Raw genomic sequence first — 13,749 nt, forward strand, 5'->3', positions numbered from 1 at the left:
AACACCATTTCTTCAAACATTGAAACCATTTTTCCGTTGGTCTAGCTGAGCCTGCACCAGTGTGTACATTGGCATAGCTACACCGCTCAGTCATGTGGATTGTTCACATCTCTGAAAATTGTAGTTATATTTATCTAAGTTTTAAATGTCGCCCAAACCTCTGATTCTATAGATCTCAACATTTTCCCACTTTGTATTTGGGAACGTGGCTATTGTGGGTAAAGAATGAAACTGATGGTCTTAGTGGCTGGCTGCATGTATTAATTAAAAATCCACTGTTGCCTTTACATTTATTTAAATTTTGCAGTGCTTCATAAAAACAAGTTCTCAACTTGTTTATGACCCTCACTGTTGTATCATGATGACTTCAGTTTGCATACTCTTCAAATAAAGTGGGGTTCTGGAGAGAGAGACCAGAATGATTCTATAACTGTAACACTTGAAACATTTTGATAGTGGTTAATGTTTTAAGATAGAGGATAGACAATCGCATTAGCCATAGTCACCACAGCCTTGACTGGACAGTGAGGTGGCTTGGCAAATGGGCTGGGGGCATGCTCTATGGTAGGCACAGCATGGAAACAACTTTGAAGGGAATCAAAGTGCATATCAAAGGTAAAGCAAAATGCAGGACAATGTAACACTTTAAAGACTAACAAGATGGTTTATTAGATGATGAGCTTTCGTGGGCCAGACCCACTTCCTCAGATCAAATAGTGGAAGAAAATAGTCACAACCATATATACCAAAGGATACAATTAAAAAAAATGAACACATATGAAAAGGACAAATCACATTTCAGAACAGGAGGGGGATGCGGGGGGGGGGGGGGGCGGAAAGGAAGGAAGGTAAGTGTCTGTGAATTGATGATATTAGAGGTGGGGAGAGTGGGATGTTTGTGAGTTAATGGTATTAGAGGTGATAATTGGGGAAGCTATCTTGGTAATGGGTAACTCATATTCATATGTGTTCATTTTTTTTAATTGTATCCTTTGGTATATATGGTTGTGACTATTTTATCTGAGGAAGTGGGTCTGGCCCACAAAAGCTCATCATCTAATAAACCATCTTGTTAGTCTTTAAAGTGCTACATTGTCCTGCATTTTGCTTCAGCTACCCCAGACTAACACGGCTACATTTCTATCACATATCAAAGGTGACTTCATTAATGCCCTGGAGGAGAAAGATCTGGAAGAAAGGTTCCAATTGTAGGCAGGAGCTGCCCAATGTAGGGGCTTAGCAACAAGGATGAAGTTCTTGTCTCTCATGTACAGTGTTGTGAGAGGCAATGAAGTAACTCCTGGATAATGAGTGACAAGGTCAAAGTAAGGAGCAAAAGAAATGACTTTGGTAGCCACATTCTGGAAGGACTGAGTGGGGAGATGATATCTAGGATTTTGTTTAGAAACAACCAATCCAAATTACAAAACACATCTGTTATGCAAGCCCTCTGAACTTTGGACTGGTGTGTTAGCCTCTGACAAATGCTAAATAAAAACTTAAGTACAGCACCTGTCGTCCTTGGGTGCCTCTATTCATTGTGGAGTTCTTAAAGTACACTTGGAAACTAGATTATACAGATATTAATCACTTCAAAATTAAGAATACCATCCATAGGCTTTCCAGGCACAATGGCTTTATTTTGAAGCGGGAAAAAAATAAAAGAAATTGTAATGGTTAAACTTTGAGTTATTATGGGAAGCTAGTTACACAGCCAACGTCACATTAAGGACGTATGTATAAATAGACCAGTGGTCGGCAACCCCGGCACATGTGCCAGAAGTGGCATGCAAGCTGACTTTCACTGGCACGTGGCAGGAGCTCAGCCCTGCTCCTTTCCCACACAGCGGGGAGCCTGTGCTGCCGCTGGAGGGCCCTTCATAGAGGCTTTGCTCCCCTCCCCCCCGGCTGGATTGCTTCCTTCCAATGATACAGCAATATGAACAAACATGGTGCAGGGAAAACTATCCTGAGAATGCAGTAGTGCTGGAGCTAGGGGATGTAAAAAAGGTAGTAAATTAGGTGTTCAGGGAGATTAGGCCCTCCCCTCCTAAGAGAGAACATGTGCTTCTTCCCAGATCTACTAGTTGGAGCCCAGGCCTCTGGGACCTTTCATCCATACAGTGATATAGGCCCAGCTATTTAAAACCCTACTTTCCAAGGGCCCTGAAGCCAAAGTAAACCAGCACACAAACCAGTTAATACCTTAATGATCTATTAGAGGATTGGACAAACAATCACTCACAAAATGCTGACAATAACAACTATTGGCTCTACAATGCAATTGGGCAGTGAGAGGTTTAGCCTTATGTACACTAGCAAAACTAATTGTTGTTGGCAACAGGTGTTCATATGTACCCCTTGCCAGCTGGTGTGGACCATGTTGTAAAGACAAGCGTTACCAAGGCTAAACCCTATTTGTTACTATTTCAGAGGTGGTGGCACTGCAGAAAAGGGTTTTGTTCTTGGCTGCAGTTGAACTGTGTTCAGCACCAATTCAGTCATGTTTGTTGTACTCTTCTAATGTAGACAAAAGTGGGTGATGCTTTAATTATTTCAAAGTTCTGATGGAACATGCCCATAGAGTCAAGGCATTCTGAAATTAAAAGGATAAAGCAGTTATTCATAAACTTCCAAATGAAGTCTTAATTCATGGTTTATTACCCACTTGGAATCTTGACAATAAAATATTTCCTCACTAACCTGTTTTTCCACCCTCGTCTGTTCAATAGGTTATTTCTACGGAGCTGTGCATGAGTTTGGGGCAACTAAAAAGCACATAAAAATTAGTGACCCTGTCAGTTCCAGTAGCCTTAGCAATAATATTTCTGGATTTTATTAAGAAGGTGGTTTACAAAGCAAACTTGAAAGAAAATGTTTGCATCTGTTGACTTAACTTTTAAAAAAATGTTTTTGTTTTAAGCGTAAACATTCCTTTGCAGTGCTGCAAATGCAAAAGCAGTACTGCTGTGTTTGCCATTTCCAGTAAATGCAATTTGCCAGTCAAATTTCACTACTCAAGCTCAGTAAAGGAAAAAGGTAAATTAATTATGAAAAGAAAATTAGTCTCTCTCTCTCTCTCTCTCTCTCTGGTGTGGTGTATTTTTTTGTTTGTTTTTTGTTTTGTATTAATGAATCCTCCGTGGTGGCATTAGTAACATCATCAAAGAATTTTGGGAAAAAAATACCAGATTATCTTGATTACATTCTTTTAAACTCTCTCTCTCTCTCTCTCTCTCTCTCTCTGTGTGTTTGTGTTTGTGTTTATATAACAAGTAGGTCAAATGTAAGGCTTAAACTTGCTAGCCTTTTAACATTGAAATTCAGGCCACAACTCAATCTGTTTAATTAACTAAACCTCCTCTCATTGTGTGAATTAAGGACATTGTATGTCTTAACTTTGAACTTCTTAGATAATGTGGGTTTTTTCCACAAGCTTACTTCTCCATGTCCACAGATGGTATTGTTTCTGCCCCTCCCCCAATATCTAAAGACGCTAATCCATGTTATATAGGGTTTTTTGTTGGTGGTGGTTTTTTTGTCCTGGATATGGGTAGAGAGGATGTATTCTGCATATTTCTAAATGGAAGCTTGCTGGAAAAGGGGAAGAAGGTAATACAGATGCTCAAAAACCTCTGGCTTTTTCAACTATTTATCCATCCAGCTATCATTAAAGAGAAGTCCTAACCTGTTCTTCTCCGCTTTTCTAAAATTACTTTTCATATTTATTTCTGATACATACCCATACATTTGATGCTCTTTGAGACAAAGACTCTTACTTATTTGGGTTTTTTTTTGTGATTGGAAAACACCCAGTACACTTTCAACATTCAGAGCACCTTACTGTTTGCACAGCAATTTGAATACTTATATTTTAAATGCCCAGAAATCTTGTTTGCAATAATTTTCTTTTCAGTGGGGAGGGAGAGTCTCCCACAAGTGACAAAAACAGGACATGGGGTTCTTTACCATTGTTTTCCAGGCCTGTTCTAAAGTACGATGAACTGGCAAAGAGCGCACCCTGTGTGGGGTCCCCCCCAAATTATCCTAATGCACCAGTGCTGGGAAACTTCTCAAAATAGTCTATCATGGGCACAGCCTATGAGGCAGATAATCTTATCCACTTATCAAGATAAGAATTAGGATTTTGTCTATACCAGTGACCTAGTTTATTTTTTTTAAATCAGTCTAGTTAAACTGGTGCAAATCCATAATGAAGGTGCACATAGACCAGGTTTAATCCTACCTTATGTTAAACTACTGATTTAAGCTAAATTAATACAAGTAAGCGTCAAATTGGATTAAATGTCTTTCTACTTTAAAGTTCAGCACTGGTTTAAGTAGCTCAGTGTAAAAATAAATTAATTTCATTTAAACTGATAAACTTTTCTAGCATATGGAAGGCCTAAAACACAGCAATTAGGGGCTTTTCGCATTTCCACAGAGGGAATTAGTAGCAGAGGAGGCATCAGGTGAGAATTCCTGACCTTTTCTAGTTTTGGACAAAATGTAATGCATTTGTTGTCTGTCTCCCCCCATTTCCTTCATTTCACTCCTTTTTGTTTGACCCTCTTCCCTTTTTTTGGAAAATCTTGAATTCCAGTCCCACTCCCAAGATACCAGTTGAGAACAGGTACCTTGGACGTCTATTTCAGATGACTCTAACATGACCTCTGGTGCTTTCTTTCCACAAACTTCTGAGTTCTTGCTGTGCTATTTTCTCAGTTAAGTACTCAGACTCAGTACTGAGTCTGTGATGTACTTCCACTAACCCATAGTGTCCAACATGTTAGCCGCTAATCACATGTGGCTATTTGGCCAGTAGAGTGGCTCGTTGGCTCACAAAATTATTTACATTTTCAGAATAATGTGGCCAGTTCACTATAACAGTAGTCACTTTGGATACGTCTACACTACAGAGGAAGATTGAAGCTGCCGCTGTCGATTTTCCAGGGTTCGAATTAGTGATCTAGTTAAGACAGCTAATTTAAAATGAGAGGGCACTCCGGATGATGCTGGTAACCCTGCTTTCATGGGGAGTAAGGGATTTTGAAGGAAGAGTGTTCTTCCTGCAATGCAGACGGTGCCAAAAGTCGAGTTAAGCTACTTTGACTTCAGCTACTCAATTAACATACCTGAAGTTGTGTTTCTTAATTTGACTTTGTCCTGTAGTGTAGATGTGCCCTATAGAGGCTATTGCTTTACAACTGGTTGGACACCATGGCACTAACTACAGAAGCCCATCCTGCTTCACAAAATAATTGTTCCTTTATGGCTAGTTATTCCTTAGCTACCCGGAGAGGAGCAAGATGGTGCTTCTGCATCAATGCCAGTAGGATTAATCAGAGAATTTTGTGTCTATAGACATCACTGTGATTAGTTCCCAGCAAGGGCATACATTGATCCAGAACAGTGATGCCTTTGTGGATAGAATTCTCAGTTTCATTCTAGGCAGTCTTTCTTAATTACTTTTGGAAGTACCTGTTTCTTTCTTCTCTCAGAGTAGAGTGTGCCATTTTTTTGGAGAGGAAATATTCTTTGTCTCCATTGGTGACAAAGCTTCAATTCTATCTACTTAACTTGTTTTGTTGCACCCTAGCCCTAGAGCAGGGGTCCCCAACGTGGTGCCCATGGGTGCCATGGCGCCCGCTGGGGCACTTATGTGCGCCTGTGCCGGTGTTTTAAAACAGTGGTCTCCAAACTGGGGTGCACACACCCCAGAGGGTGCATGAGACTGTCAGAAGGAGTGCATGCCGCTGCGCAACAGCTGAGAGTGGAGATGCTGGAACACACCGCGCATGTGCTCCCTCAGATGTCTTGCGAACCAATGTCTCCCCTCTCAGCTGTTGCATGGCAGCATGCACGCCCTCCGATCATCTCGCACACCCCCTCCGTGCAGCAGATGAGAGGGGAGACGCCAGGTTCGCAAGATATCTCAGCGAGTGCATGTGTAGCATGTTCAAACTCCCGCGCAACAGCTGAGAGAGGAGACGTCTGGTGTGCCGTGATGTCACAGCCCGGGACTTTAAATTTTAAAACCACGCAGCTCAGCTCCAGGCCTAGCACATGGTCTGGGGTCACGGAAGCAGCTGGGGCCGGGCCTGATCACAGACTCAAATTGGGAGGCAGAAGGTGGGGGTGTGGGTAAAAATAGGGGGAAGGGGTGGGAGAGGAAAGGGCTTCTGCTGAGGGGAGAGGGGCAGGTCAGGAGAAGAAAGGGGAAGGCACCAAGGGACAGGGTGGAGGAGAGACAAATGCCAGGGGGCCAAGTAGAGACAATGAGGAAAAGAGCAGGAGGGGAAGTATCCGTGGGCGGGAGGGAACAGGGTGGTGCTGGGAGAGGAGAGGGTAAGGGCATTGGGGCTGGAGGGGGAAGTGCTAGGAGAAGGCTTGAAAGAAGAGGTGGGCATGAGGAAGGCGGGGATAGAACAAATCGTGTGAGGGCACAGGGGCATGAGGACAACGGGGGCAGATGGTGGTGAGGGAGTGGGCATCAGGGGCAAAGGGGGCAGGAGCAGTGAGGGAAGGGGGAGGCACCAGGAGGGTGCCGGGGTAAGGGAAGGTGCAGGTGCCAGGGGATTCTGGGGTGAAACAGAAGGACAGACACCTGCAGGGGAGGGACCAGCACCAGAGGAGAGAGGCAGGGCAGGTGTGTAGTGTGAGGTGTTAGGAGGGGGGGTAGCTCACATGATCAGAGTGGGGCTACTGGAGGAGTGGGCATGGGTGGGGGGGAGAGAAGGGCTGGTGGAGGGGGGCAGGTCTCAGGAGGGCTGAGGGCAATGAGAAGGGCAGGAGTCAGGACAGCAGAGGAGGGTGAGAGGCTGGGGGGGGAGCAGGCACCAGGGGAGCTGATGGAGCAAGGGGAGGAGACATGGCAACAGATGGTGGGGACATGGTGGAGATGGGGAGTGTGAGATTTAAAGGTGCCATGATTTTTTTGTGGGGGGAGGGTGCTTTTTTTGCTCAACATTTGGACACCCCCCTTTTTATTATTGCAGAATTTTGTGTTTGCTATGACTGATGCCTTGTCTACACCAGGCAGCTGGTCTGATTCGCCAGGGCCAACCAGTAGAGTTACCCTGCAGTGTAAGATTGGGGTGGGTGACAGTTCTTACTTAGTCTCAGAAGGGGTTGCCATGTAATTTAAAAAATGAGTAGTCCTGTGATACCTAAGAGAACAACAAGAATGTAAGTAGCGTGAGCTTTTGTGTGGATAACACCTACTTCTTCAGATGAGACGATCATTTACCGTCTTACGTTTTGCTTCAGTCTAGTGGGACTTTGTTTACATCAAGCCTACCCCCGAAGGAGCCTTAAATCGGGAGTTTATCTACATTGGGTTACAAACCATTTTAAGTTGAAACTGGTGCAACTTTCTCACCCTGCCAACGCCTGATCAGTCTCTCTCCCGCCCGGGCCCAGGGCTGAGTGGCACGGGCCAGCAGGGCGAGTCCGCCCCGGGCTGTGCGTGGGGGTGGAGGGGTTACGCGGGGGTGAAGCAGCGATTCTCCGCTCTCCGCCTGCCTCGCTGGGCGGTGTCCCGGGGCCGGTCGCTGCTGGACAGCGCCAGCCCCGGCCCCGCCCCCGGGCCAGCCCGCCCCGCGGCCCCTCGCGCTTCCTGCTCCCGGCTCACAAAGGTGCCAGGTGCCGCCCCGCCCCTCATTGTGCGCTGGTCGCGTTGCCAGGCCCGCCCCGCCCGGCCCGGCCAGCTGCGCTGGGAGCCTGCAGCCGCCGCCGCTCCCGCCCCCGCCGCAGGAGCGCCAGGCGGCGCCGGGATGGAGGGCGATCGGCTGGAGCCCGCAGTGAGTGCGGGGGCGCGTGGGTGGGTCCCCCGGCCAGCCCCAAACTTCCTGCCTTGAGCGCGGCTCAGCCCCCCGGGCGGCTCTGCCCTGTGGCCCCAGCCCCCGGCGGCAGCGCGCTCCCTGCGTTCTGCAGACTCCTGCTGCTGCGCTTCCCGTCCGGGCGCTGCCCGAGCAGGAGCTGTCAGGCTGCGGCCCCTGCCCAGCTGCCCTGCGGCGCCCCCGGCTGCCAGCGGCGCGATCCCCTCCAGAAACCCCGCGGGGGAGGGGGGAGGTGGTGGGCAGGAGCAGCCCTTGGGGTAACTAAAAAGGTTTCCCATTGCTCACTGCGTCTTTAGCAGCCAAGCGCCCTCGCACCCCACCCAGCTCACAAAGCACTGCCCCTAGGGCGCTGCAGAGCGCGTCTCCCAATTCATTCAACCAGGCTGTAATTTACTTTGACTGGCCTGTAATTGGGACAGGGATCTTCCCTCCCGCCGCCTTAGGAACAATGTGCTTTCTTGTATTCGTGGTGAGGAAGAAGGAGAAACCAAACTGAGTGCACGCTAGACAATAGCAAACTTAAGCGGATGCGGGAGGAATAGTGTTTTTTTTTTTTTCCAGAGGTGCTTATTGAGAACTTGAATCTCTCATGGAAGAAGTTTTTGTAACTAAATATACTGAAATAAATGGAAAAATGCAATTGATTATAGTTATTTCTGGTAAAGCCATACTTTCAGGTAGTAAAAGCAAAATACATGGCTTTGATATTTTTTTTAAAAAAAAGCCTTACACAAATTTATATTATGTTTTCAGGATTATTACTTTTAAAGAGTCATGTACAACTCTAATGCAGATTATTGTGCAAGGAAGGAGAAGTAGAAATAAGATTTTGATTTTAGACAGTTTCACTTTTGCTTTATGTATTATTTACTGTTTGCACTCCCTTTGCATAATAAAACATAGTACTTGTGGTGACAGAAATTACAATTTAAAGTCTTGAATCTAATCTGTGGTTTTAGGAATGTAGAAAGGGAACCTGGTTTTATGATTTTGGGCCCTTTTTTAGAAAGTGAACTATGGAGCCAAAAGAAAGGAACTTTATGATTAATCTAAAAATTGCTTTGTTTTATGTTTTTGCCTTCTCAAGAGGACCTGAGATGCAAGTCTAGCTTTCTTGTGCTTTTATTTTTTGTCACTTTTTTTTTTTCTGATGCAAGATTTAAATGCAGTTTTGAATGTTTGCATATGAGAGTCTTATTGGCTCAGTTTCTGATCGTGTCTTATTCCCCTCCCCCCACCTCTTCTTTTCAAGGTTACAATTAAGAATATTGAACGAGAGCTCATCTGCCCAGCATGCAAGGAGTTATTTACCCATCCACTGATCCTCCCTTGTCAGCACAGTATCTGTCACAAATGTTTAAAAGAAATTCTCTTCTTCACACTTGAAGACTCTTTCACTGATCTAGGGTCCGAATCCTCCTGTCAAAGTAGCCCTCGTATTCGAATACATTCTCCTAGTTTGGATCGAATTGACAGAGTTAGTAGATCAGGTATGTACCATCATTTTATATGTACTCTGATTTGATTAGTAAAGATGAAAGCTTGATGCTTTTAAGTGCTGAATGTTGTCACAGGAGTAACTTAAGAATGTTTTAGTGTTTATAGCAGAAATGGGATGTTCTGTTGTAAAGTTGATTTACTTTAGTGGACATAATATAAAAGAGTTTTTTTTATTATTATTTTTAAATACAGTACCCTGTAAATTAGTTCATAACTCTTATTCTTCCTGATATTAAGTTGCCCTAGTCAAAAAATTTGTTTGTGACATAATCTTCAATTCAAACAAAAGACGTGACATTTTCTAAAGATACAGATCTCCAGGCTTTAGGTTGCTCAGTCTGGAGGCTTTTTTTCCCCCTTTGAAGTCTTTGATGCAGCCTTTCTAAAATACATAGCTGTTTTGCGTCAAGCATTTTACTACGGTATATTAATAAATTACTATGCATATGTGTTATCGGAACTCCTCAGGCAAACAACTTTGCAAGAAGATTGAACCAGAGTTCTCTGTGTAAAGTATCATGGAATGCTTAATTTTTGGATTCTTTAACTGTTATTTCATGACTGAATTTATCTTGAAGACACTTAACTTACCCTTATTAGTCAGTTAACATCTATGAATATTAAGTGAAAGAAATACACCTTATTTCTGTAAATTTATGTTATGTAATAGGAAAGAAAAATCTCAAGGCTTGGCTACATTTGAAGGTATACTAAAATAGCTATGGGTATGTCTACACTACCACCTTAGTTCGAACTAGGGTGGTAATGTAGTCAACTGGAGTTGCAAATGAAGCCTGGGATTTGAATTTCCCGGGCTTCATTTGCATGTTGCCGGGCGCCGCCATTTTTAAATGTCCGCTAGTTCGGACTCTGTGCCCGCGGCTACACGCGGCATGAACTAGGTAGTTCGGACTAGGCTTCCTATTCCGAACTACCTGTACTCCTCGTATTCAAATCCCGGGCTTCATTTGCAACTCCGGTTGACTACATTACCACCCTAGTTCAAACTAGGGTGGTAGTGTAGACATACCCTATAGCTCTGAAATAACTCTGAACGTGCACACTCTTATTTTGGAATAAAGGTGCCTTGAATTAGCTTAATCCATTTCCAGAGTGGATTCCCTTTAAATTCATGCCATACTGTACTTTATTGTTGAATAACTTTCATGCGTAGACAACTCTTAATACTTGCATCTCAGGTTTTAGCAATGTTAATTTCTTGTTTTTCATGCCTCAAAAGCAAAAATTTACATCACCATAATCTTTTAAAGAACTACATTAAGATAACTATGGCTAGTTACACCTCTTTGGCTCTTTTTTCCTGTCCCTCTCCCCTCAAAAGGATGGACTTTTGATCAATATGTTGAACACCTGAATTGGCTAATTTAAAAATAAAATCCTACATTTATCTTCGAAGTTTTGCATTTTGGCTTGCTGTCGCCCAGGAAGTGTCCAACATGCTTAACCTCACAGCAGTTCTTTGGTGGTACTTTTTGCAGGGACATGTGAATTGTAATACCTCTTTACTAGCACTGCATGTTCACTGTAGATTTGTTGTAAATTGTGTTCAGTGAGACATTATCCTGCACTTCTGATTCTAGCATTTTCACACTTTGTTACTATTATATCTAAAGCAAACTTGCCAAAAGGACTCTGGGTTTGCAAAGTCAAGTATGTGGAAGCTAAGAAATGACAGAACTAAGTGTTGGTTATAGAACCTTAATCGGTCCCCCTTTTGCATGTTCACTATGATTCTATCTGTAATTACATGATGGTATGTTATCTTAACCATAAGATGCCTACCTCATTCAGTGCACAGAATGAACAATTTTCCCTAGGCTTACTGACGATAAGGGGGCAGTTACGTTGGGGAGTGGTGGTTCAAAAGGGCACTGCTAATACAGGAATAACAGCAGCCAGATCTCCAGGCCCTTTAAATTGCTGCTGGAGCACGGCAAGGCTTCATATTCTGAGTGGATTTCAGGGTCTACTGGGGGGTGGGGGAACCAGCGCGGCAGCTCTGGGCAACGATGAGAGCTGGCTGTCCCAGCCTCGCCCATTCCACCTGAGACCTTGCTCCTTCTGGAAGTGCGAACCTGACTCCCACCCCACTCACCTTATCTAGGTACCCCTGGTGCTCACTGAGTGAATAACTCATGGACAATTTGCCATATGCCATCCAAACTCTGCTCTAAACTCATAATTATTAATTTCTTCTGGAGCTTTTCTGTGGTGTACTCTCATCATAGTATCTTAGTTCTTTACAAACATCTTGGTTATTTAAAAATATGTAATCTTTACAACACTCGAGGGAAAGTGGCAATTTCATACCTATTCTACATATGAAAGACCTGAATTACAGAGATTACAGTTTTGACAAAATGGTAAAAAGTGACAAGTGAAGTAGGGTTACCAATTTTGAGATGTCATGGGCCTCATTTCTTTTTCCAGAGTATTTAGTATTTTGTACGAATTCATGTATTCTGAGCAAAACTCCCATTGACTTTGGGATGCTCCCAAGGGTGGCCTAAGCGCATGAGTGCTGGCAAACTTGGAAAAAATAGGGTACAAACCCTAAATTGGTTATTAATTCTAAAGAGATTTCCTCAACTATGTACTATGTGCAAACTCTTCAGGCACGTTAGCAGCCTTACACAGAGTTAAAGGTTCCCCTGGGGTCTGTCTTGTCATTCAGCTGTGTGTGTGTATTTCTGGGATGGGTGGCCCTTAAGGCCAAGAATCACAGAAATTTGCAAGTTACTCCAAGTCCCAAAGCACCCAGTCAGTTACTCCAGTCAGTTGTGCCTTAGCTCACATACACCAAGGACAACACTTGTAGCTAGTCCTTTATAAACTATATGAAGGTTTATTAGCCAACCAACAAATTTCACCATGCATATATACACCACCGAGAGAACATTTTCATCCAAATTTATCAAAATTTACATATAGGCAAAGTAAGTCAAATCTGCCTGAGAATTTACTAATCATTTTGTCAAACTCTTGTATATTTTGACATACAATGTTGATTGTGTTGTGTTAAAACTTTAAATATTAATGTGTTTGATTTTCCGCATCTATTGTCATTAAATAATTATCTGACTCCCCATAATTTCTTACAACAGTGAACATTTAAATCAATAAACCCCCAAATGCTCAAAAATAAACATAAATGTCTGTTGACAGAACTTGATTACTTGTATATTATTAATTAAGGCTATGTTTTAATCGTGTATTTTTAATAAACCAGGGACAGATGTTATGGGCAGTAAACACAAAAATCATGGCTTGTGACCTGTTCATGACTTGTACTATATAAGCCTGACTAAAACTTGGAGAGGAGGGGAATCTGGAGTTGCTGAGGATGCTTAGAGAGGAAGGGGAGGGGACAACCATGGCCAAAGGGAGCTGTGAGGTGGAGCCTGCAGGTGAAAGCAGTATTTGGAGCTGCCTGGCTATGCTTTTGCCTAAAAGCAGAGGGTGGGACATGTTGCTCTTTTAGGGGAGAACCAGAGGACTCCTAAAGCCCTCACCCTAACCCTCAGCCCTGAGCCCCCTCCTACACCCAAACGGCTTGGGAAGCAGGATGCAGTAACTTGAGACTGCACTGGCCACTGCAGAAGTCCTGGAAAGTCATGGAATCTGACTTTCATGACAAGCTTGCAGCCTGTGTCATGAATTAATAAGTAGCAGAAATTATGTGCTTTCTTGGCCTTTAAATACCAAGAGCAAATTGGTCTCCATTATGGAGCTATTATCTGCACAGCCCACTTTTCACAAATGCAGTTTGTTATAATACCAAAAATGTCTGAAATTGGTAAATGTTTTATCCTCTAATTTAAACTGTGTACAAATGTTAACTTAAATATCCTGGTCTTAATTTTATAGAATCTATTTAATGAAAATAGAGGAGCTTTATAATGAAAATTTTGCTAGCAAATATTTAAGTATAATGCCATTATACTAGAAAAATTATATACAATGTTTGGTTCTACTAAGCTATGTAAATGGTGAATTATTCTGGAATACGATAAAAGGGGAGAGCTTGACTCCCTCCCCCCCCTTCATGCATTAGAACTGTATAGTGTATTAGGAAACTAAACAATTTTTCATTTCAGTGATACAATACTTTATTTGCAGTGGAGAAGAAAACAGTTGGTGCTTTATCTTTTGTAAACAAATGGCGAATCTATTCTTTCATTTCTAAAATCAGCTTTTTGTTCATTGTTCACAGCCACACAGCGGAAGTCTTTTGGGTGGAGAGGTAGAAATGCTTCACTTCTTCTATGGCTGTAGATAGCATAGTATTTAGATCTTAATTTGAATATTATTGATTAGCATATAGTTCTTCTAAAAATCCTGTCCAGCTGCTAAACTTTTGTGGACTTGACCAAAGTTATGGAAGATT

At 43.1% G+C, this 13,749-nt stretch overlaps 1 protein-coding gene across 4 annotated transcripts in view; it reads left to right on the forward strand.

Annotated features, from left to right (window-relative positions):
- Positions 1–13,749, forward strand: part of TRIM36 (tripartite motif containing 36) — a 46,173-nt gene that overhangs the window by 7,026 nt on the left and 25,398 nt on the right. For 2 of the 4 annotated variants that reach the window (XM_006134474.4, XM_025190383.2), the window contains exon 2: positions 9,094–9,331. In XM_006134474.4, the coding sequence (XP_006134536.1) occupies positions 9,094–9,331 (238 nt within the window). Of the gene's footprint in view, positions 1–7,646; positions 7,803–8,076; positions 8,099–9,093; positions 9,332–13,749 lie in introns of those variants that run through there. The other 2 variants (XM_075931991.1, XM_075931992.1) reach the window with 2 other exon arrangements.

Source organism: Pelodiscus sinensis, chromosome 6 (genome assembly GCF_049634645.1).
Source record: "Pelodiscus sinensis isolate JC-2024 chromosome 6, ASM4963464v1, whole genome shotgun sequence".
NCBI classification, from domain to species: domain Eukaryota; kingdom Metazoa; phylum Chordata; order Testudines; family Trionychidae; genus Pelodiscus; species Pelodiscus sinensis.